This window comes from Marmota flaviventris, chromosome 5 (assembly GCF_047511675.1).
Source record: "Marmota flaviventris isolate mMarFla1 chromosome 5, mMarFla1.hap1, whole genome shotgun sequence".
NCBI classification, from domain to species: Eukaryota; Metazoa; Chordata; class Mammalia; order Rodentia; family Sciuridae; genus Marmota; species Marmota flaviventris.
Window position 1 is genome coordinate 59,211,133 of NC_092502.1, and position 23,205 is coordinate 59,234,337.

General features: G+C 31.8%; 1 protein-coding gene across 1 annotated transcript in view; it reads left to right on the plus strand.

The window, feature by feature from the left end:
* Window positions 1-23,205, plus strand: part of Adamts19 (ADAM metallopeptidase with thrombospondin type 1 motif 19) — a 258,371-nt gene that overhangs the window by 111,997 nt on the left and 123,169 nt on the right. The window contains exon 8 of the mRNA XM_027949358.3: window positions 12,113-12,218. Within this exon, the coding sequence (XP_027805159.2) occupies window positions 12,113-12,218 (106 nt within the window). The remainder of the gene's footprint in view (window positions 1-12,112; window positions 12,219-23,205) is intronic.

The window sequence follows — 23,205 nt, forward strand, 5'->3', positions numbered from 1 at the left end:
CAGCATCCAGTAAGAACCCTCTTGCTGAGTCATGCATGGTAGGAGTCAAAAAAAACACACAGGAGACAGGATATCAGGCTGAATTTATTCTTTTACCAGGAAGCCACTCCTGCAAAATTGAACCCATCCCCACAATAACAGATTTAATTCATTCATGAGGGTGGAAGCTCATAACCTAAAAACCTCTTAAAGTTTTAACTCTCAATACTATCATGGTAGCAATTGAATTTCAACATGATTTTTGGAGGGGCCATCAAACCATATATACCTCCTGGTATTCTTTATTTCTTTTTACATTTTTATTTGAGATGATTTTTCCCCTCTGCTTTAACAGATTTCTTTCACTTTTCTTCTAGGGCAGGCCTTCAGTTTTCTTTTGTATGAAAGCATGCTTATGGATCCTTTTCTGTTTCTATAATTCTGTATAGAATTAGAGGTTGGAAGAGTTTTTCCCATCAGAATTAAAATATGTCATTCCATTATTTCCAGCTTTTATTGTATTGTTTTGTTGCAATCCATTCTATACTTTTTTGTTACCACTTTGGAGTAATTGGAGTAAAGTTATTTTCTTTTTTTTTTTCCTGAGTACTTTAAGGTTTTCTCCTTTCTCAATTTTCAGGAGTTTTGTGCTGTGGTCTTGTTTTTTGATGTAATGTTTGTTTGCTCCTGCTTATTGCTGACTTCTCATTTTCAATAGACTGTTTTTTTGAATATTGTAAAGTTCACCAAAAACTTGAGTGGAAGGTACAGAAATTTCCCTTGTACTCTCTGGCCCCATTCTTTATGCTTTCGTCATATCAACATCCTCCATCAGAGTGAAATATTTATTATAATTGATGAGCTTATATTGATGCATTATTACCCAAAGTCCACAGTTTACATTAGTATTCACTCTTGGAATTGTATTTTCTATGGGTTTAGACAAATGCATGATGACATGTAGCCACTACTATAGTATCATAAAAATTTTAAAGATTCTCTGAACCCCACCTGTTCATCTCTGTCTTTCTTAGTCTCTCTCCCCTCCCCCACCCTCTCTCTTCGCTGAGCCCTGGAAACCACTGTTAGCATAGTTTTGCCTTTTCCAAAATATCATGTAGTTGAAATAATGCAATATGTAGTCTTTTAGATTAGCTTCTGCCACTTAATAATGTACATTTAAATTTACTCCAGGAATTTTAATGGTTTGATGGCTCATTTCATTTTTACCACTAAATGATATTCCTTTGGCTAGATGTACCAGTTTGTTTTTTTTTTTAATTTATTCGCCTTTTCAGAGTTTTCTCAGTTATGCATAAAGCTCCTATAAATTTCCATGTGCAATTTATTATTATTATTTTTTTTTTTTTGCCATGCTGGGGATTGAACCAGGGCCTCATGCATATTATGTAAGCTCTATACAACTGGGCCTTATCTACCCACATGTAAAGATTCTTGTGTGAACATAAATATTCAACTGCTTTGAGTACATTCAAAGAGGGTGATTACTGAATCATACAAAAAGTACATTTGGTTCATTAAGAAACTGCCAACCTGTCTTCCAATGGTTGTATATTTTAAATTTCCAATGCATGAAAGTTATTGTTGGTGCGTATCCTCGCTAGCTTTGATATTATCTGTATTATAAGTTTTGGCCTCGTGAGCACCTTTTACTTTGGGTTGATGTCTTACAACTCTAAATACGCTTAACCACTAACTTTCAAATAAATTTCATGTCTTGACTCTTGTTATTCTAGGATTCAAATTATAAGGACAATGTGGGGCTGGGATTGTGGCTCAGTGGCAGAGTGCTTGCCTCACATGTATGATGTACTGGGTTCGATGCTCAGTACCACATAAAAATATAAGTAAATAAAATAAAGGTATTATGTTCATCTACAACTAAAAAATATTTTAAAAATTATAAGGATATTATACCTGTGATTGTAAGCCCTATATACATTGTTTCTTTTAGAAGCATGTTTTCTCACTTTTCCCTTTTTGCTTGTGTTTGGATATTTTAAATTAATTAAGCTATCCAATAAACTATTCTTCTTTCTTGCTGTGTCTAATCTGCAGTTCAATCATCTATTAAGATCTTAATTTTAAGTATCATATTTTTCACTTCAGGAATGTTTGATTGGATCTTAATGTAGATTCTAATTCTCTGCTAATTTGTACATTTTTCTTCAACTTTCTTTCCCTCTGTTTTATTTATCATATTAATCTGAGTTATTTTAAAATTCTTTCAGATAACTGGATAACTACAGTGCTTATTTTGTTGTTGTTGTTGTTGTTTTTTACTTCTTTGTGACTGTGGTTATTCGGTCAAATAGACCTTCCCTTGACATGGCTAGAATTTTTTGAATAATCAATTAGTACTTTTCATCTGTACAATTGTTAAAGTATGATACTTTCATATAATAGAAATAATTTAATCTTTTCTAGATTAGAGTGGATGATCTTTATCTAACTTGGAACTGTTCTCTGTCACACTCCACATGGAAATTCTGCTCTGGTATTTGGATGTTTGAGGTTTAATGATATAAAATATAATTCTATGCACTTTTAGAAAATGGCAACTGTCTTGAGGGGAGAAATTCCAAATTTCTTTCTCAAGTCTTGCATGACCACTAATGACTCCAGTCTTGGATGGATGACAAAATTTTTCCCTCCATCCCAGCCCCTATTTCTTCTGTGATTGTCCTCTTCTTGGATGATATCAGCTTCTCAACCTCTAGTTTTTCTGAAAATCAACAACTATCACCAGGGAAAACCATCTGTAGGTATTTTTGTCACCGTTGATAGTTTCTTCAATTTTCAGAAATTAGAAACCTCTAGTCCCTTTTTTTCTATAGTTCTCAGATGCCTTTAAAAATATTTTCATTTTTTTTTAATTTTGTTCTCAGCAAGAATATTGAGTTGCTCTGAATGACTTTGCATTATATTCTATTAGCTTTGTTAGGTGATGAGTGAGTGGATGCATTTTGTTCTGAATATTCATATTTTCTTTTGTAGTTTCTTTTCTTTGATCAAGAAGTTATTTAGAAGTCTGTTTTAAATTATTCATTTATTGGGAGGAATTGGAAGAGTAACTGTCTCAATGTTACTATGGTGTGGATAGGAAATATTACCTTTATCACGTTATTCTTTGGGTATATACCAAATGTTCAGTTGCACTGTCTTCTTTAGAAAGAGTTGATGCAAGTTTGAAAATGATAATGTGTCCTCAATTGTTAGATATAAAGTGTGTGTGTGTGTGTGTATGTGCATGCATGCGTGTGTGAATTAAATAAAACATTTTATATGGAGTAGTTGGTTTCTGTTTCTTTTTATCTTTATTTTCATCTACTTAGTCTATCAATTGTTGAAATATCCAAACATACTAGTTTAGAATGGTATATTTTAATTTTATCAGTAATTTGGACTAAACTACGACATATATCCATGTTAAATATTGTCAAATGCTTCTGGTGATTGAGTAATGACTCCTTCTATGCACAATAATTTTTCTTATACTATGTTTTGCAAAAAAAAAATATTGTGACACCAGCAATTTTTGAGGTTATTTTATTTGGTGTTTCTTTTCCACTTCACAATTAAATATTTTTATACTTCTATTTTGCATGTGTTTTTTACAGCAGATAGTGAGGGAAAAATTCAATGCAACAATTGTTTCTTTAAGCAAGTTTAATACATTTGTTTACCTTAATTTGATACTGATGTATCTTTTTTTATTTTCTGCTTTTATCTTAGCAGATTTATTTCTCTACATTAAGCCCGTATTTTTGCATGTATTGCAATGATTGAGTTTTTAAAAATTTCTTTAAATTCATATTCCTTTACTAGTAGTTCATTATAGTCCCAAGTCTTAGCAGTTACAGATTTTTAAAACTCATTTTCTACAATGAATATAGTTTCATATTAGCTATGTCTATCCTGAGTCCTAATAATAATATAACTTTTTGAATCTGTTCATTTCTTATCTAATTTTATGATATTGCATTGACTACATTAGCTCCATCATTGTGCAAATCTCACATACCTCCAAACTTAGACATTTTTATTACAATCACGATTATTTTATTATGAATGTTTACTAAGATTTTCATGTGGGATTTCTTATATAAACTCCTTGTTTTTATGTTCTATTACTTTCTGTAGAACTTCTTTTACTAGTCCTTCAGTGAGGGTCTTTTTAAGGTCAACACATATTGTAACAGATGAATTTAAATTTTTACCTATAAATTTTTGTATTTACTTATGCATTATGTATTATAACATATATAATACATAATGTGTTACACATATAATGTATATAGTGTACAAGTATATTATAACTAGTATTTTAACAGTTTTGTATCACATGCCAGTAAATATTTATATTCTAAAAAAAAATGAGTTAATTGTACCAGTATTTTAATATGAAGAAGAGTTTTCTGTGTAATTTACAAAATAATCCATTTGGGTTGTGTTGGCTCACTGAGTGTGGGTTTCAAGCTCTTCATCATTATGTTAAGATATCTTTATTTCCATACCCTATTTCTCTAGATTTTTTATCCATGACCTCTCTCACAGTGGACCATTTCTTTATTTGGTTTGTAATTTTGTTTGTGAGCTAATCTTCAGTGGAGTCTTTCCCTTTGGGAATTTCACACTTGCTGAAATGATCAAGTGTCTCATCACCGTCGTATTTCACTTAACATTACTGGACTAACATGAATTTACATAGCATAGGGCTAATTTTTACATTATATTTGTTATGGTTTGGATCCAGAAGGGCACCCACTACCTCCCCACACAAATCCAGCCCTCATGTATTAGATAATGCAGCAAAATTCAGAAGTGAAATGACTAGATTCTGAAGGCTAATTAATAATTTGAATGAACTGCTTGTACAGTAATTACAGCAAGATAGGGCATTGCGAGATGAAGAAGGTCACTGGGGGTGTGGCCTTGGGGACTATGCCGGTTCCTGGCCTTTTTTGTACTCTCTCTGCCTCCCCCTGCCATGAGCTGAACAGATTTCCTCCACTATGCACTTCTGCAATGACATTTTAACTCATATCAGATCCAGAACAATGAAGTTGATCAACCATAGTCTGAGGCCTCTTAAACCATGAGTCAAAATAAACTTTTTGTCCTCTAAGTTGTTCAGGCATTTTGGTCACATAGTGATAAAAAACTAACATAATATTCATGACTTAGCATGATACTTTATACTTTACTTTTATGCTCATGGTAGTTTGAGGTTTTGATTTCTTAATGGAATGTATTGTATCATAACCAGAAGGTTTGTTGTTGTTGCTGTTATTGTTCCAAACTACTTTGCTGCTTTCCTCTATCGGCAGATTTTAAAGTTACTTTAATGGATGTTTAAAGGTTATGAACAACACTGATTTCAGGCTTTCTGGTTTGTGCATGGCTCTCAATTCCTACCCAACAGTATCTGTAACTGCAGACAATTTGAAGCAACACCCCTCTCTAATAAAACCTGAATCTTAATGATACCCAGGCTGTAGCAACTTCAACTTATGATCTTATCTCTCCAGGTTTAGAAAATTCCTACTTGTACTTGGGAATTTTTTCTTCACATTTCACTGTACATTCAAAACTTCTTAATGACGGGGGACTCAGTCTACCATGGTATTGAAACTCAAACAACATGTTAATGTCTATATAATGTTTTACCACATTTGGTCAAAGAAAAGTATTATATAGTTTATATTTTATTATACTCTTTTTTTGAAAGAAGTAATTTTTTCTCAGTATTTATAAAAACTGCACTGTTAAGAATATTGTAGATTACTTCAGTATTTAAGAAAATCTGGAATACTATATTTTAAAATTACATTTACAACTATACTTATTAAACAATTTGTATAATTGTATTTTTATATTCATAGATCATTATCTTGTCTTTTACTTAATCAGGTAGATAATTACCCAACTGGTAAGACTAATTATTATTTAAAAAATATGTTCAAGTGAATGTAATCATGCAAATAGATGTCATATTATCTAGATACCACCATTATATCATTCCAAAAATTTTCTTTGTAAGTGGGTGAAGTACAGTTTTATTCTTCAAAATTACATTGTAGGCATGAGTTGAATCACAGTTTATTAATCTTTGTTTCATGGAATATGCAATTCCTTTAGCACATTCACTATACAGATATAGTGTTAATGCAGAGAAAGACTGCATGGCTTGCACATTTAGAGAACCTAAGCCACCACTCCATGAGAAATATTGACTCTTATCATCGCCTTTCCCTTCTCCAAGCTCAGTCCTTTGTTCAGAAGCTCCCTCCCACCTCTCACCTTCTTTTGCCTTTCCTTGTTTAACTTTTATCCAGTGTTTCCCTCTCTAAAACCTTTTATTCTTTGAATTTTCTATAATCTCTTTTCTACTATCACGTCTTTTTATCCTAATGATCACATTTGAAAAAGTACATCTGTGTGGCTCACGTTCCTAAAGGTATGCTTACCACTTTTGTACTTGCCTGCTTAGTATATATCACAGTTATTATTATTCCATCAAGTTGCAAATAATTATAGAATTGATGGGCAAATAAAAACTTACCTCAAAGGATAGAGTAATAGAGTAAATAACTTACCTTTAACACTACCAGGATTTTTATTTTTTTTTTCCTTTTTGGTACTAGGGATTGAATCCAGGGACACTTAACCACTGAGCCATACCCCGAGCCATTTTTTTTTTTTTTTTTTGTATTTTATTTAGTGACAGGGTCTTGCTGAGTTGCTTAGGGCCTCTATAAATTTCTGAGTCTGGCTTTGAACTAGTGATCCATATGCCTCAGCCTCCAAAGCTGCTAGCATCACCACGCTTATCCTACTAGGATTTTGTACCAAGAGAGCCAGGATTCTGAACTCAGGTAGTGTCACTAGTAGTTAAAAACAAGAGTTAGGGGCTGGGGCTGTAGCTCAGTGGCAGAGCACTATCCTGGCATGTGTGAGGCACTGGGTTCCATCCTTAGCACCACATAAAAATAAATAAAATAAAGGCATTCCATCCACCTACAACAAAAACAGATTTAAAAAAAATTTAAGTAAGCCAGAAGACTTACTTTTAATTTCTGTTTATTGTAATTATTAATACATATTAACTGTATAAGTTAATGGCCTTCCTGTGGCATTTGTATACATGCAATATATTATGTTTTGATCATGTCCACCCTCTTTTTTCTTACCCTCTCCTACCTTTCCCCTCTCTCTCCCTCACTCCTCCTTTTCCCTCCCAATCCATAATAGTCCCTCTTCCACTTCCAGATCATTTAATTGATTTTTTTTTTAGTTCCCACATGAGAGAAAACATGTGATACTTGTCTTTCTGTGTCTGGCTTATTATTTTGCTTAACATTATGTCTCCCATCCAATTCATTTTCATGCAAATGATAGGGTTTCATTCTTCTTTATGGCTAATAATAGTGTGTGTATACACACACACACACACATATATATATATATATATATATATATATATATATATCCAGAAAATATGATATGTATATCATATTTTCTTTATCCAATTGTCTGTTGATGAACACCTAGGTTGATTCCATACCTAGGCTAATGTGAATAGTGCCACAATAAGCATGGATATGAAGGTTTCTTTCTTGTATACTGATTTTATTTCTTCTGTTATGTACCCAGGAGTGGTGGTGGAGCACAGGGAAGTTCATTTTTAATTTATTGAGGATCCTCCATGCTTTTTTGCATAGTGGATGTACAAATTTGAATTCACGTCAGTGGTGTGTAATAGTTCTTTTCCCTCCATAACTTCTCCAGTATTTGTTATTATTATTATTATTTATAATGGTCATTCTGACTGTGATGAGAATAGATGTGTGGAGTTTTGATTTGCATTTCCCTGATGGCTGGAGATCTTGAGTATTTCTGTATATATTATGTACATTTAATCAGATTTGAACTCTGATTTCCCCATTGGTTCAATATTGTAAAATACATCCTGTAGGGTTTCAGGAGCCTGACCATCTTGATGGTGTGTATCATGCCATGTCCTGGGATAGTATTATTTGTTTTGGGATGAGAGATTCTTTTGACTTCTGGTACATGACTTGATTCAATTTAGACGAGAAATTAGAAAATTGTTTTTGTTTGCTTTACATTTCAAGAATTCTTTATATTAGGAGCTCTTTGAAATGGGTCTGTATTGCATCTATCTTTAATAACAGCTGTGTTAAATCCTTTCCCCTTCTAACCCCTATCCCTTATTATAATAAGAAACATGTGGGTTCTTGAAAGGACTTTAAAAGCATGGGCTTTTAAACAGGATAATGCAAGTCATTTGAATTAGTTATGGTTACAATTTTCTCCATAAATTTCAAGGCAAAGAAAAACTCCTTGATCTACCAAATATAAGAATAATGAAATTCGAATTTATCAATCTTATTGAGGATTCCAAGTTTTACACTTAATTAAAAGAATAACAGGAGAAGGTCACTTTTGGTATTTAGACCATTTCCTGATCTGTAATTAGTAGAACCTCTATTTATTAATCAAATCTCATAGACAAGATTATGTTTGTGCATCTTTAATTTTTATTATAAACACTTACATGAATTTAAAAAATGGCAAAAGAAAAAGAACTCTTTCCATAATCTTACCATATGATGTAATTTTTTTTAGAGAGAGAAAACCTTTTTTTAATATTTATTTTCTAGTTTTTGGCAGACACAGCATCCTTGTTTGTATGTGGTGCTGAGGATCAAACCCGGGCCACACGCATGCCAGGCGAGCGCGCTACCACTTGAGCCACATCCCCAGCCCCATATGATGTAATTTCTATTAGCACATTGACATATACTTAGTTGATTTGTTATCCTATGCATATATGTGGCAGTAAGGTTTTTAAATACATAGTTGTAGGCATCCATCAATGCAAATATGTAATCATCATAATCATCACTTTTTGAATATTTTATATTATTGTGTATACATTTATTTTTTTAAATTTTAATTTGTTTTAATTAGTTATACATGACAGGAGATTGCATTTATGCACTTTGATCAATCATAATTCCTCATTTTTCTGAGTATACATGTTGTAAGATCACATTGGTCAGCAGTCATTCATATATATATATATATATATATATATATATATATATATATATATCTCAATAATGTCTGTTTCATTCTACTATCCTTCCTATCTGCACATTCCCCTCCCCTTCTTCACTTCCCTCTACCTAGTACAAAATATGCCTTGATATTATACACAAGAATATTTACCATCCTTTTTTGTTTTTACCATAGTCTTTGGTTTCTTATAAACTGGTGGTTATAGGTTTCTATAAGCTAGGGTCCCTAGAGAGGTCATTCTTGATTCTTTCTCTTCCTGTATATTACAGCACTGATGCAAGAAAGATAACAATAGTGGTGTACTTGTCACATTTGTCTTTCTCTGTGCTTCAAATTCTCTCCTACCCTTGCATATGAACTCTTTAAAGCTGAAGCACTTCAGCTTACCAATTTTATAGCTGTAAATTGATTGATTTTGATGTTTTACCATATTTTCTATAGACATTGGCCACCTTTCCCACTTTCTTGAGTTGATTTTGATCATATCAATTTCTTGCTCACTTATTCAGTCCACCCAATACTCACCAATCTTTGGCATAACTCTAGATGATCATTACCCATACCTTTTTGTCCTCTCATTATGATACCTAGGCATGTCTCCTATGATACCTAGGAACTTCTCTGAAACGTAAATCTCTAAATTCTGTTCGCTGGCCACAATCATCTGTAATTTTTTGTAATATGTTTGCTCTTTTTCTTCATTGATGATTCTATTCTATTACTGTATTTTGTTCTCGAAATTATCAGGCATCCTCTGCCATACCTCTTTACTTATCTCCTACAGGGACATGTTCTGTCCCTTCTTCACTTTTGATTCTTCCTTCACACCTGATCTACAAAACATCAACCCATATTGAATTTCATTAATATCCTTTTCTGTTTTAGCCACTAGGCCTACTAGTGCTATTCCAGACAGGTGCTTTCTATCCTCAGCTGAATAAACATTTTTTTTTTTTTTTCTGACTCATAAAGTCTTCCCAGAGAGCTTAATCAGCTCTCTTGGATTATCTCTCAGTGGCTATCTACACCTTTTGGTTCTTTTCCAGAAAATACTATGTGACTCCCATACACCTTTGACTGATATGTCAGGTGTTTCCTCCTTTTTCACCTAGACCTGCAAGAACATCAGGAAGTAAATTTTCTTAAGTTAAAACATATCTAATGAAAGTTCCACAGCAAGTATCATAAGCAACTGTGAAACTGTAATCATTCTGATTAATGTCAGAAGGGAAAAAAAGTCAGTGCTCTCTATATATTTAAATATTATATTGGAAATCCTAGTCAATGTGGTAAGAATAGAAATATATGGAGAATATATGAATTGTAAATAAGTAGTAATACTATTTTTATGTGGGGTAAAATTATATTTTAAGATATACAGGAGCCCAGTGTAGTTGCTTATGCCTGTAATCCCAGCAGCTCAGGAAGCTGAGGCAGGAGGATGGCAAGTTTTAACCAGCCTCAACAACTTTGCAAGGAACTAAGCAAGTTAGCAAGCCCCTGTCTCAAAATAAAGAAAACAAAAAGAGCTGGGGATGTGGCTCAGTGTTGAAGTGCCCCTGAATTCAATCCCTGATATCAATAATAATAATATGCAAGAGAAGAAATGTAAATCTTAAAACTTATTAAAGCACCTACATTTGATATGTACTGATCCGTGGAGCAAATGACATGATAAAAATACACACTGAGTTTTAAATATGAACATGTTGATAGGACAGTTTTAATTGTGATGAAAAAGGTGGCAAAATATGTGGGAATCCTGCGGGGAATTTTGTACCAAACAGTAATAAAAAGCATGCTAATTATAGTGAACTTCCTTTTAGTATTTTGTGAGGACATTTAATCTCAGATTTTTATTTTGTATTTTCAAACATCAAGAAAATGTAAATGTCCTTTTAGGAGAAGATAATTTTTTTATCTTTCCTCTCTGATAAAGTGAACCAAAAGGACTAACATTTTGCTGAAATTTTTATCTTAAGTAATACTTCATTATCATCATTCAACCAAGAGAACATATTTTTAAATAAAATAGTTTCAAAGGAAGTCTTTTAATTATTCAAACAGCAAAGCTATTTCTTATACATATTAATTAAAATACAATTTCAAAATTTCATTAATTCAAAATGTAAATGTCAGTTTAAGACTGACTTATATATAGTTTATTTTTTATATTTTTTTGAAATTAAAATCTTTATAAGAATTGAAAAATACTTAGCATAATAATTACTGTTTTGGTCAGTTTTAGCATTGCTGTGACCAAAATATTCAACAAGAACAACTTAGAGGAAGAGAAGATTATTTCAGCTCACAGTTTCAGAAATCTCAGTATCTCAGTCCATAGACTCCATTGCTCTGGGCCCAAGGTGAGGCAGCATATCATGGAAGAAGGGCCCAGTGGAAGAAAGCAGGTCATCTCATGATTGGGGAGTAGGGGACAGAAAGCATAGAAAGGGAGAGAGAAAGAAGGATGGGGCCCATAAGATGCACCCTTCCTGGGAGAGACCCAGTGATCCTCCTCCTCCAGCCATGCAGTTACCACCCAGTCATTCAAACTAGTACAGACTGATGAAGTTACAGCTCTCACAATCCAATCACTGCACCTCTGAATATTCCTGCATTAACAGAAGTTTTCCCGGGATACCTCATAACCAAACCATAGCAATTACTTTTTATTTATATTTTCTATATTGTTACTGTTCATTTATGTTACATAACAAGGAAAAGTAATATTTATAAGATATATTGTTACAGTATATATTTTGAGAATTTGGTAAAAGGTAAAATAATTCATTTAAAATATGAAACTGAAAAGATATTTAGGGTTTATTGATTGATTTACACATATTTTCTTAAAATTGTATTTATAAAGGGTTGATTTTATAATTTCATATTGATATATTTAAGTAGAAACAACCATCATTTTTATTCCCTCTACTAATACTTAGTATGAGCGTTTTCAATGTAAATTAGACATATGATAATGAATGTTGATTTCTTTTAGGTATAGCTTACTTGAATGGAATGTGCAGTGAAAAGAGAAAGTGTATCATTGCTGAAGACAATGGCCTGAATCTTGCATTTACAATTGCTCATGAAATGGGTCACAAGTAAGTAAAATCATCCTAAATTATGTATTTTAGCATATATGATTATAATATAAGTTATTGAATTAGAGGCATATATTTTGATATTTACTTGGAATTCATATAATATTTTAAGACTTAGGGATGGAAGGAAAGGTGGAGAAAAACTATATAAATTCAAAGAGTGGATTTTGAGTTATAACCTTCTTGACACTGAACAAAATCTTATTACATTATTAAAATTCTCAAGAAAATCATTACACTGCATGATTGATTTCACTACACATTTCCAAGTAATGTAAGTATTGCAATAATGATGAAACTGCAAAACTACATATCTTTGGCACAAGTGCAAGTATTCCTAGCCTATAATAGTATCAGTGTTTTTTTTACTACTAGGCACATACTAAAAGAATTAACTGGCAGGATTTAGGGATAATGGACTTAAAACAGAATTAAATTAGACACATGATCATATGTAATTAACATTAATAATACTTAGGTAGAGTTCTTTATATAGATTAGTTCATTAGTACCAAAAACAAGTGTTGCTGTCAGTTTTTATTTTACTAATATTAATAATAATAATGAGTAAAAATAGCAACACTTAGGTAGTACTTCCACATTTCTGAGTTCTCACAATAATCTTGTTATTTAGTGTCATTAATGTACCCACTTTAAAGGAAAGAAAACAGAAGTATAAAGAAGCTCATTTCCTTCCCCAAATTATAAAAACGGTAATTTGTTGGAGCAGGGATTTGAACTCAAGTCACAACTCAGGTCATACTTTTCTGAATTTCCACTTGAAGTTACTGCTATCCTTGAGCCTTAGATGCATCATCAATAAAATCAGGAACAATACCCTGATTATGGGCTTACTTTGGGATTAACATGGCCTAAAAATAATGTGTATATTTTCAAGAAATATATTGCAGTAAAAATAACCTGCGATTGGAAATCAGACTTGATTTTGAATATAGGTTTTCCCAATTTCTAGTTTAATCAGTAATACAATAAAATTATTTTCACTGGACTCAGAAGTAGTGAAGCCCTAATCAGGAAGGTAATCTTTATGAAATCTTCTTTGGTCAGAGACCAATTTAGTTTGGCCTTTAGTGATTAAAAATTGAACTAATTGTTAACATTAAAAGGTATATATATAGGTGTTTGACATTCAAATTTTGACTTACAGACTTGGCAGCTTTCAACCCACAGTCCCTTAATGACAAACATTCCTTGGAGCTGAGTGAAGTCTGTACACTTCTCATGGGCCCATGTTTCCCAGCTCATCACAGGCTATAGCATTCTTGTGTCACATATGCACCTTGCCTTGTTTTCATTATATTCCTGGACTCTGTAGGCAACTGAGTAAGATTGAGTTGGCAATGGAATTCGATTGATAGAAGAAAACTTCAAAGAAATAGTTCATGGAGTTAAGATGTAGTTTCAGTGATACAGAATTTGCCTTGCAAGTGTGAGGCTCTGGATTCAATCCCGAATCTCCAGTACTGTTTTAAAAAAATCAGGGAGTACAGGTGGCAGGGAGAGAAAAAAGAAAGAAAAAACTCATATAGAAACTCATATAGAACATGACTTATTCAAGTAAAAAGGAGTGATTAAATGATACTCAGTTCTATGAGCAACCAAAATTTGATTATTTCAATGTATCCATAACCCAGTCTAAGAAATAAGACATTATCCAAAATTCATTTTTACATGTTTTAACTGTCAAAAATTGTATATATTTGTTCAATACAGCATGCTATTTTTAAATATAAATACATTGTGAAATTGGTAAATTGAGGTAGTTAACATATGTATTACCTCACATACTTCTTGCTTATTTCTGTTTTTGGTGAGGACACTTAAAATCTGTTCTCCTTACAATTTTCAAGTGATTAGTTTTGCTTTTTTTTTTTATTTGTTTGTTTGTTTCTTTTTGGTGCTAGGGATTGAATTTAGGGGCACTTGAACACTGATTCACATCCCAAGCCCTATTTTGTCTATATTGTATTATTTAGAGACAGGATCTCACTGAGCTGCTTAGTGCCGCATTTTTTTCTGAGACTGGCTGTGAACTCGAGATCCTCCTATGTCAGCTTCCTGAGCCACCGGGATTACAGATAAGCACTACCATGCCTGGCTTTTTTAAGTGTAAAATAACTTTACTTTTATCCCATGTATACTTTCAGTCTTTAGTTGACTAACCGGAATACAAGGAGTTAAATTACTTCAAAAAAAAAAAAAAGATAAATAACCTAAAAATCATCATCCTTTAAGGAAAAATGCAATAACCTCACTTAATATTGCAACCCAGAAACAATAGGATCTGCATTCTTAATACAGTAAATTTCAGATATTTTCAATTTAGAAAAATATGGGCATTATTCGAAGGAAAAATATTAAGAATAAAGTTTGGGGCAAGAAATAAAATAATAGTTTTAAAAGCTGCAAATAAATTATAAATACAATTCTGAATAAATAAATGTGAATTTCTGAATAATAACTATTTACACATTTATGCAGTAACAGCTTCATATACAAATGGTCCCATAAAAAGTTACTAAAACTTTTCTTTCACCAAGAAATACTTGTCTTCAAAGTCGACTAGTGTTCTCTTGATGCTAGGCAATGAGAGATGAGAGGTGTTGAGAATGATGTCATCTTTATAAAAATAAAAACAGGAGGAAATTTATCTGTATAAGTTGTGTCATTATCATTAGCATCATCCAGTGTAGGGTATAAGGTATTATGTAAAAGAAATGAAGAAAAATGAAATTTAAAAATATTCATATATTCACAGCCCATCAAATGGAGAGTCTTCTCAGATATTAAATAATTATATCTACAGATCTCTCTCTCTCTCTCTCTCTCTCTCTCTCACACACACACACACACACACACACACACAAGCAGAACACTTTTACTTAGAAGTATAATTGATTAAGGGTCATAGGTCTTATTTTGTCTTTTTTTTTGGATCACCTATTTTTTGGTGTCAGATTATATAAGTGAAAATATTTTTCTAAAAACTAACAACAAATTCTTACATATACTTTCACCCACAATTTTAAAATAGTAGAATGGTTCTCTTTTAACTTTTTAATTCAAGAATGTCTTCATAATCACAAACTATTTCTAAACTGATTTGAGTGTATATTTGTTGACTTGAGCTGATTTCTAGAAATTCACAGAAAAACTCAACATACAGCAGAAAAGTCAATGAATCACTAAAATAAATCACTTTTATTACTATAAAAGATGACTCTTGAGAGGGAGAATTTTAATAATCAAAGAATAAAAATTCCTTCTCTTACTATTGCAAAGGAACCTAGTACAATGTCAGTTTCCTTTTTAAGTTAGGAAACTATGAACTTAAAAATATCTTATGTACAGTTACAAACAAAAGAACAGGATAGAATCTGCAATTAAAAAAAAAAGGGAACAAAGTGCCTTAAACTAATGTTTCTTGATTCTTTTCCAAAATTATTTTCTTTTTTATGCAATAATTTAGGGGTTATTAATTGTCTTATAACCAAAGTTTTAATCAAGGAAATGTTTTAATTGGTAGAAATGAATTAATATCTATGCATAAAATACAAACAATATCTTCATTAATTTATTATGATAAAGTATAAAAATTTATTTTTATGAATAAAAATATGGGAAATTATTTCTAAATTTGATAGTTTATTGAACATATTTTCACTATATGCTATTTATGAACAACAATTTGTTAAAATAAGACACTTTGCTTTCAGATCAGAATGCATTAATTGTGATTAATTTACTGTTCTGAGGAGTATCCTCAAGATCACCCTTAGGCTAACAGGACTCACAAAACTAAGAAAACTGTTTTTCTCATGATTATAGTTTATTACCATGAAAGGATACAAATTAAAATCAGCAAGGATAAAACTCCCATAAAGCCAAGTCCAAGAGGCACCACGCCCAAACTCTCAGTCATTCTCTCCCAGTGAAGCTGTGGGGACAGATGGTGCTTTATTCTCCCATGAGTGTGAAAACATGGCCAGAGTAACAACCAAAAGAGGTTAACCTGAGCTTTGGTATCCAGTATTTTTCCTGAAGTTCAGTCCTGTGGGCATGGCAGACTGCCTAAAGGCAAAACTTCAGTTTCCAACCCCTCCAGAGGTCAAACTGACTCTAGACCTCACCATAAATCACATTGTTAGCAGAAACTGTCATGGTCCAAGACCCCCAGCTAAACAAAGATATTCTTGTCAAAGATACCTTGGCAAGATATTCCAAGGGCTTAGAGGTTACCTCCCAGGAGCTAGGCAAGGACCAAACCTTTCTTTGGAATGTTCAGGTTGGGGACCACCCAATTTGCTGAGTTAACTCTTTACTACACAATTATATAATATTTTCAAAGTTTGAAAGATCTCCTATTTTATATTGGTTTGCCAAAGTCTATCTATAAAAACTCAACATTGTCTGTGATTAATGGGCATTTTGCTAAACTAAACACATATATCTAACCGAATTGCCCAAAACTTTGAGCTAAGTGTTCTTTCTTATTGTCACTTCAGAGCTGAGTAAATTAATTCATATTTCAGAAGTTCTTTTTGTGTTAAGCTTATTCTCTTTTGATTAAAAATATTGGAAAGATATTCCTAGTTCTAATTAACTTAATCTTGATTTTTAATATTTTGGCCTGCAAATATTTTTTGGTAGTTAAATTTCATACTTTCTTTCATTACTTCTGTAGGTTTTTACAATTATAATTATTTCCTCATTCTAATATTAGGAAAACACATTTTATATAGCTTTTTAAATATTTTTCCTTTTTTCCCTCTCTTTTTTCTTCCACCTCTCTTACACACATGTCATTTGAGATGTTAAGGCATCTAAATTTTCTTTCTCTCTCTTACACACATGTCATTTGAGATGTTAAGGCATCTAAAATTTACTTTATTATATGTAGTAAAGTTCTTTCTATTAAATTTGTGGGTTTTTTAAACTATTCAATAAATGATCTTACTGCCCAAGTGTGGTCTGCGATGAGACAAGGAGCTATGATAGAATACTGCACTTAAATTCCTTCACTGAAAAAAAACTTGAAATGGAAAAAAAATTAAAAGCCTGCTAAACTAAACTATGTGCTTAGTGATGTAACTGATTAACATTCTATCACCAGCTACTTATCTGCAGACAAAGCAGTAATTTAAAAGTGTTCACCAAATAGGATCCAGTGTACAGGCAACACTTTGAGGAACTTTGTCATGTAACAGGTAGGGCAGACCCTTACTCTTTCTGTCAGTGTTTCACTGGGAAGTTGTATTTGAGTTGCAAAAGATGCAACCTTAGAATTTTAGTCTAACAGGTGGTCTGTACATATTTCTCTCTGTCTACAAATGTATGAAGTGTTTTTAAATATTATTCTGTGATGCAATTCATTGCAAGTAATAAAGCTTTTGTATGATATTTAATGGTGTATTAGATAATATTTCATATATATAGGAGGTAACAGGAACAGAGCAGTGATAGAAAGAACATACATACACACATACATCCCACATGATATTTCTTTAGGTCTACAAATTAATTCAGTTCTCTTTGTGAGTTCTAACCAAAGTAAAATAACTTCTTTATTATTGGGCATGGTTTTACTAAAATTTAGGCCCTAATTTAATGTTTATAAAAATTCAATCCAAGGTTTAGGTATTGAAAAATATATAAATTGTCAAGGAAATAATAATTTTAAAAGTACTTATTAATAACATAATCCTGTGACCACTTTCTGGCCTTGTTAGATCTGGAGGTTTTTGCTCTGAAGAGCAAAACTTTGCAGTGCTATAGCACCTTAGGGCCAAAGACTTCTACTCCCACCTAAATAAGGAAGGCAATAATCTTAACTTTATTTTAGAGATAGTGATTGCCAAAGTTCACACAGCTAGTAAGTGCCTGAGCGGACATTGAATGCCAAGTTTGTCCAGATCCAAATCCCATTATATTAATTACAGTGTTGTGCCAGAAATGTGGATGAGTTCTAGCTAACTGAGCTCTACTCAACTAATTCTGGGCTGGCTCTGAATTATGTCCTCACCTTATCTCTTCAGCTGTACTTTGCTTTGTGATCCCTTTCATCCTCTATACCGTGACCTTTCTGCACAGCAGGCACACTAGAGATCTTACAGTGTTTCTAATGTACTGTATTTCCACTCTCTGCAGGACATAGACCCAGGTAGCTACTCCTACCTGAGATGCTCTTTCTCCCCATCATTGAGTAATTTTCTCTTCCTTCTTACATTTTATGTATCAGATCAACAGCCATTTGCTAAAGGAAATATTCTGTGTGGATGAATTTCTCTATTAAACATCTTAGTGGAGCCACTTCCTTGGCCAATGTACACATTTGTTCATCTATCAGACATACACTTCACTTGGCTATAAGCTCAAGAGGTGATAAACCATGATTTTGCTTATGATGGGATTTCTAATGGATTTGATAGTGCTTGGTATATATTAGTTATTCAACAAATATATATTAAATAACAAATGATTTTTAAAATATATATATATTAATTGTCTTAGTAAATAAAATATTCTTATGCACAGAATGACAGTGAAACTTGATTAGAAAGTGGATGCTATATGCATATTGAAATTGTTTAACATATTTTATATTACTTGGGACTTTTAGTGAGCTATCAATTAAAGCTTTATAGTAATAATATTCTCTATTTTGAAATATATCCAAGTCCATGTGGGGGAAGATTTTATTTAAGTGCACATATATGAAAATCACTCCTCCTCTGCCCAAAAGTGTTTTCCCCTGAGGTCTTCTTATCACATTAAATCATTAAATCACACTCCATGATTCTAGCTGTCAACTCCACATCTGATTACTTCTCATTTAATTGTCCTCTTACCATGGTGGACTAAGCTATCATCACCTCTCATTGGATTATTACAGTAGTCTCTAAAGTGATGTATATATATATTTTTTCAGCTCTTGCCTTCTACACAGGCTGTTTCCAACTCAAAGTCAGGAAAATTGTTCTGAACCAAATCAAATTGCCTGACTTTTTTACTTAAGACCTTTCAATAGCTTCCTGTCTCACTTGGTGAAATCCCTTCTCTCACAATGACCCTCTGGTTCCACCTGTTCAAACCTCCATCCCTTATAACTGGTCATTTCTATCTACTAACTAATCCTACAGATTTATTGCTCTTTGTTGTAACTCCAATACATGAAGCAAATACTCACTTACAGGCCTTTGCTTTTGCTCTTCTTTTTGCCTTGAAGTTGTTGAAGTCCGTATGGCTGACGCTACTCTTCTTTAGTTTTCTTCCCAAGTATCATTTTTCAGTGAAGCTTTTCTTATATCTTAAAATTGAAATAAACACACACGACTTTGGTTTATTCCACTTTTTCCACTTTAATTTTCTCCATAATTTTTTTTCAAAATCCTACCTCAACTGCTATACATTTGTATGTAATAAATTTCTGTCTCCTTAGTACACTATCATATTCTCAGCATCTGAAATAGTGTTTGGCACATTGAATGTAGTTAAAAATGTACTTAGTGTTCAATGTATTACCTCCTGTGCTCTCAGCAGATATAAATGAAATCTTCTGTTTGAGGAACTTATTTGTTATAATCTAAGTAGTAATTAGGCATTTACTTTCACTTTAAAATTTTACTTTAGAATTTTGGATCAAATAGAAGTTGAGAAAATATTGAAATTTCCCATCTCCATTTTGCACACTCAAAAAAAAAAAAAACCCTAAAAAGAGAGTAATCATTTTATTTACAGGCAAGCTAAAGAACCATAAGGTGAAATTTTTGTATAGTAAAGTTAGAAGAAATCTATTGAAATGGAAGAGAGCAGGAATTTATCATTCAGAATGGGTTGAGTCTTGGTACTGGACAAAGATGCTGTGGGTTTATTGCACTCTGGTTTATGGGGGCTATGATTCAGAGCTCCTTGCCTGATGATGTCTATCTCAAGTCAGCTGAAAATAAATGATTTCCTATACTCCATAGAGTGAAAAAGAAATAATCCTTGGAATCAACCAGAATCTAATGACATAGCTTTAAAGAATAAAGGCAAACTTTAAAAAACTAAATGGAGAAATAGATATAACTACAATAATGGTGTAGTAGATAGTTAACTCACTCTCTGTAAATGAGAGTCAAGTTAATAGAAAGATTTATATGAAAAATATAAGATTTGAATAGTCAAAAGTATTTTTGTGGCAGATAACAGAACCTATAGTCAAGAAATGAGGAACACCCACTCTAATAAAACACACTGCATATTTACAAAGAATATTTTACAAGTCTACGCACGTTACAAAAAATTAATCAACAGATAAACTTTTCTAACTACAATGAAATCAAATTAAAAAAATAAAAAGAAAACTAAAAATTACATTTAGAAATTCAAAAATCAACTTTTGAAAAACTCATAGATGAAAGAAAAATGTTCTCATAATGAAATAAAAACAAATATTCTATTTAACAATTTTGAGGCATGGGGAGAAAGCAGTGCATGGAAGAAAATGAGAAACTTTAAATACAAATAAAAATTTAACTATGAAATTAATGACCTAATTTTTTAAATTAGGAAATTAGAAAAATGACAAAGAAATTGTAGGTAGAAATAATAAATATTATAAATTAATGAAATAGAAAAAAAATATTAAATCAATAATGAAACTCAAATTATTTTTATGAAAATGTAAGTAAAACTCAAAGACTAATCAAAAAAAAGAAGTAATGGTTCAAAAGTAATAGGAAGGATGCATCACACAAATACAGAAATATCAATACTACTGAGAAAATATACTGAATATTTTCCTGTCAAAAATTAAAATTATGTGAAGGTGAAATAAGAAAATATCATGAAGGACCTAAAATTCTAAAACTATTTAAGGAAATTGAATCTGTATTTTAAATCTTTCCAAAGAAAATGCCAGCCCAGACACATGAAAATATTCAAAGAAAAATAATGCTATTATTAATCTAATTTTTCTAAGAATAAAAAACTCATTATTTGAGTCTAGTATTATGGTAATATGAAATGGAAGGAACAATTATGAGGAAGGAAAATTACAGTTCATTCTTCTCTAAGAATGATTCAGAATAATGAAGAAACAGTTTCAAAATAAAACAGCATTGTACAAATAAGTAAAGGTAATCCAAGGAGATAAAATCATCATTGCCAGGATAATAAAATTCAAGTATTATTTAAGACCTTAATTTCCCACATTAACAGATTAAAAGTAAGAACTAGAACTACCTCATTATAGAGAAAAACTATCCAATAAAATCATAATTTCTCAAGTATATATACAAGAAAAAAATGGCAAACATCGGTCCTGATGGTGGAATACTTTACAAAATAAAAATAAATTAAAAAAAATAGCAGTGATCTCACTGTCCCTGCTTCTGTATATACTGGGACACAAACAAGTATACAGTTGAGAATGGAAGAAATAGAACTGTTTTAATTCACAAATGATTTAATTACCTACAGAAAAACTTAATACAATATAAAGGTAAAATATGGTATTAATTGGTGAGTTTAGTAAATTATTGGATATAAGATAGATGTCCAAAATCAGAAGTCAATAGCAAAAATACAAAATATCACTTTGTAAGGAGAATAACATTTGCTTTAACAGTACATAATACAGAGTACTTGGAAATAAATTCAACAAAAGATAGAAAGTGTATGCCTTTATTAAAAGTAACAAAATTGGGCTGGGATTGTGGCTCAGTAGTAGAGTGCTCACCTAGCATGTGTGAGGCACTGGGTTCAATTCTCAGCACCACATATAAATAAATAAAATAAAGGTCCATTGACAACTAAAAAAAGATTTTAAATTTAAGTAAATTAAGTTTATATTAGTGACAATATACTATATTTATGGAGAGATATAATATGAAGATTTCACATCTGCTATAAATGAGTTAGAAGCCCCTGGACCTTTCAATAAACATACTACGAGGGCTTTTCAAAATGAAAGTTAACAAAGTACTTTCAAAATATATTTATAAATGAACATAAGTCATATACTCTTCAAGAAGGAAGAGATGAAGGTACAGGTGAAGGCAGAAGCAGATGCGGAGGAGAACGGTGTGGGAATCTGGCTCTACCAAGCAACCAAGACCTAGTATACAACTATAGTAACTAACACAGTGTGTCCTTCAGCTAGACAAGTAGAATAATAGGACAAAGATACAGTCATAAGCAGTCCATGACTGTATGTTCACCTCCTGTCTGAGTAACGTAACATATTGCAGATTAGTTAAGTTTGACAATTCAGGAGAATGCAGTGTTATAATTAGATGTGCATATATACAAATGAAATAGAACACGTTCTTCAGACTATACATAAAAATCAATTCCAGATAAGATAAAGGCTAAAATATAATACCTAAGACTTTCAAGAGAAAATATAGGACCCTGTTTTTATGACTTCAGAATTGAAAGACTTTCTAAACAGCACACAAAAGAAGGCAAAGACATGTGATCTCATAAGGAAGCTGCATTTGTAGCTCAGTGGTAGAGCGCTTGCCTTGAATGTGTGAGGCACTGGTTTCAATACTCAGCAGCACATAAAAATAAAAATAAATAAATAAAATAAAGATATTGTGACCATATTTAAAAACACACACACACACACACAAAGAAAAAAAAAAACAGGCTGACAAGGATCCCCAATGGATTTTTGTCTTGTTCAGGTTTTAAATTCTTGTGAGAGTTTCCCTAAATATTTGATTGATGTTGGATTACATATACATGGACCCACACATATATATAGTATTCATTTACATTGTATATGTTTGTTATGATGATAATTCATAATTTCAAAGTGAAAATCAAACCTGGGAAGGAGCAAAAAAAAATGAACACTATCTGTGTGTTGGAAAACACAAGAAAATATACTGAAATTGTATCAAAAATAATAATTTTTATTAGTCTGTTTCAAAACTCTTTAAAAACTGTTTACTTTCTAATAAATAAACAACAGCCA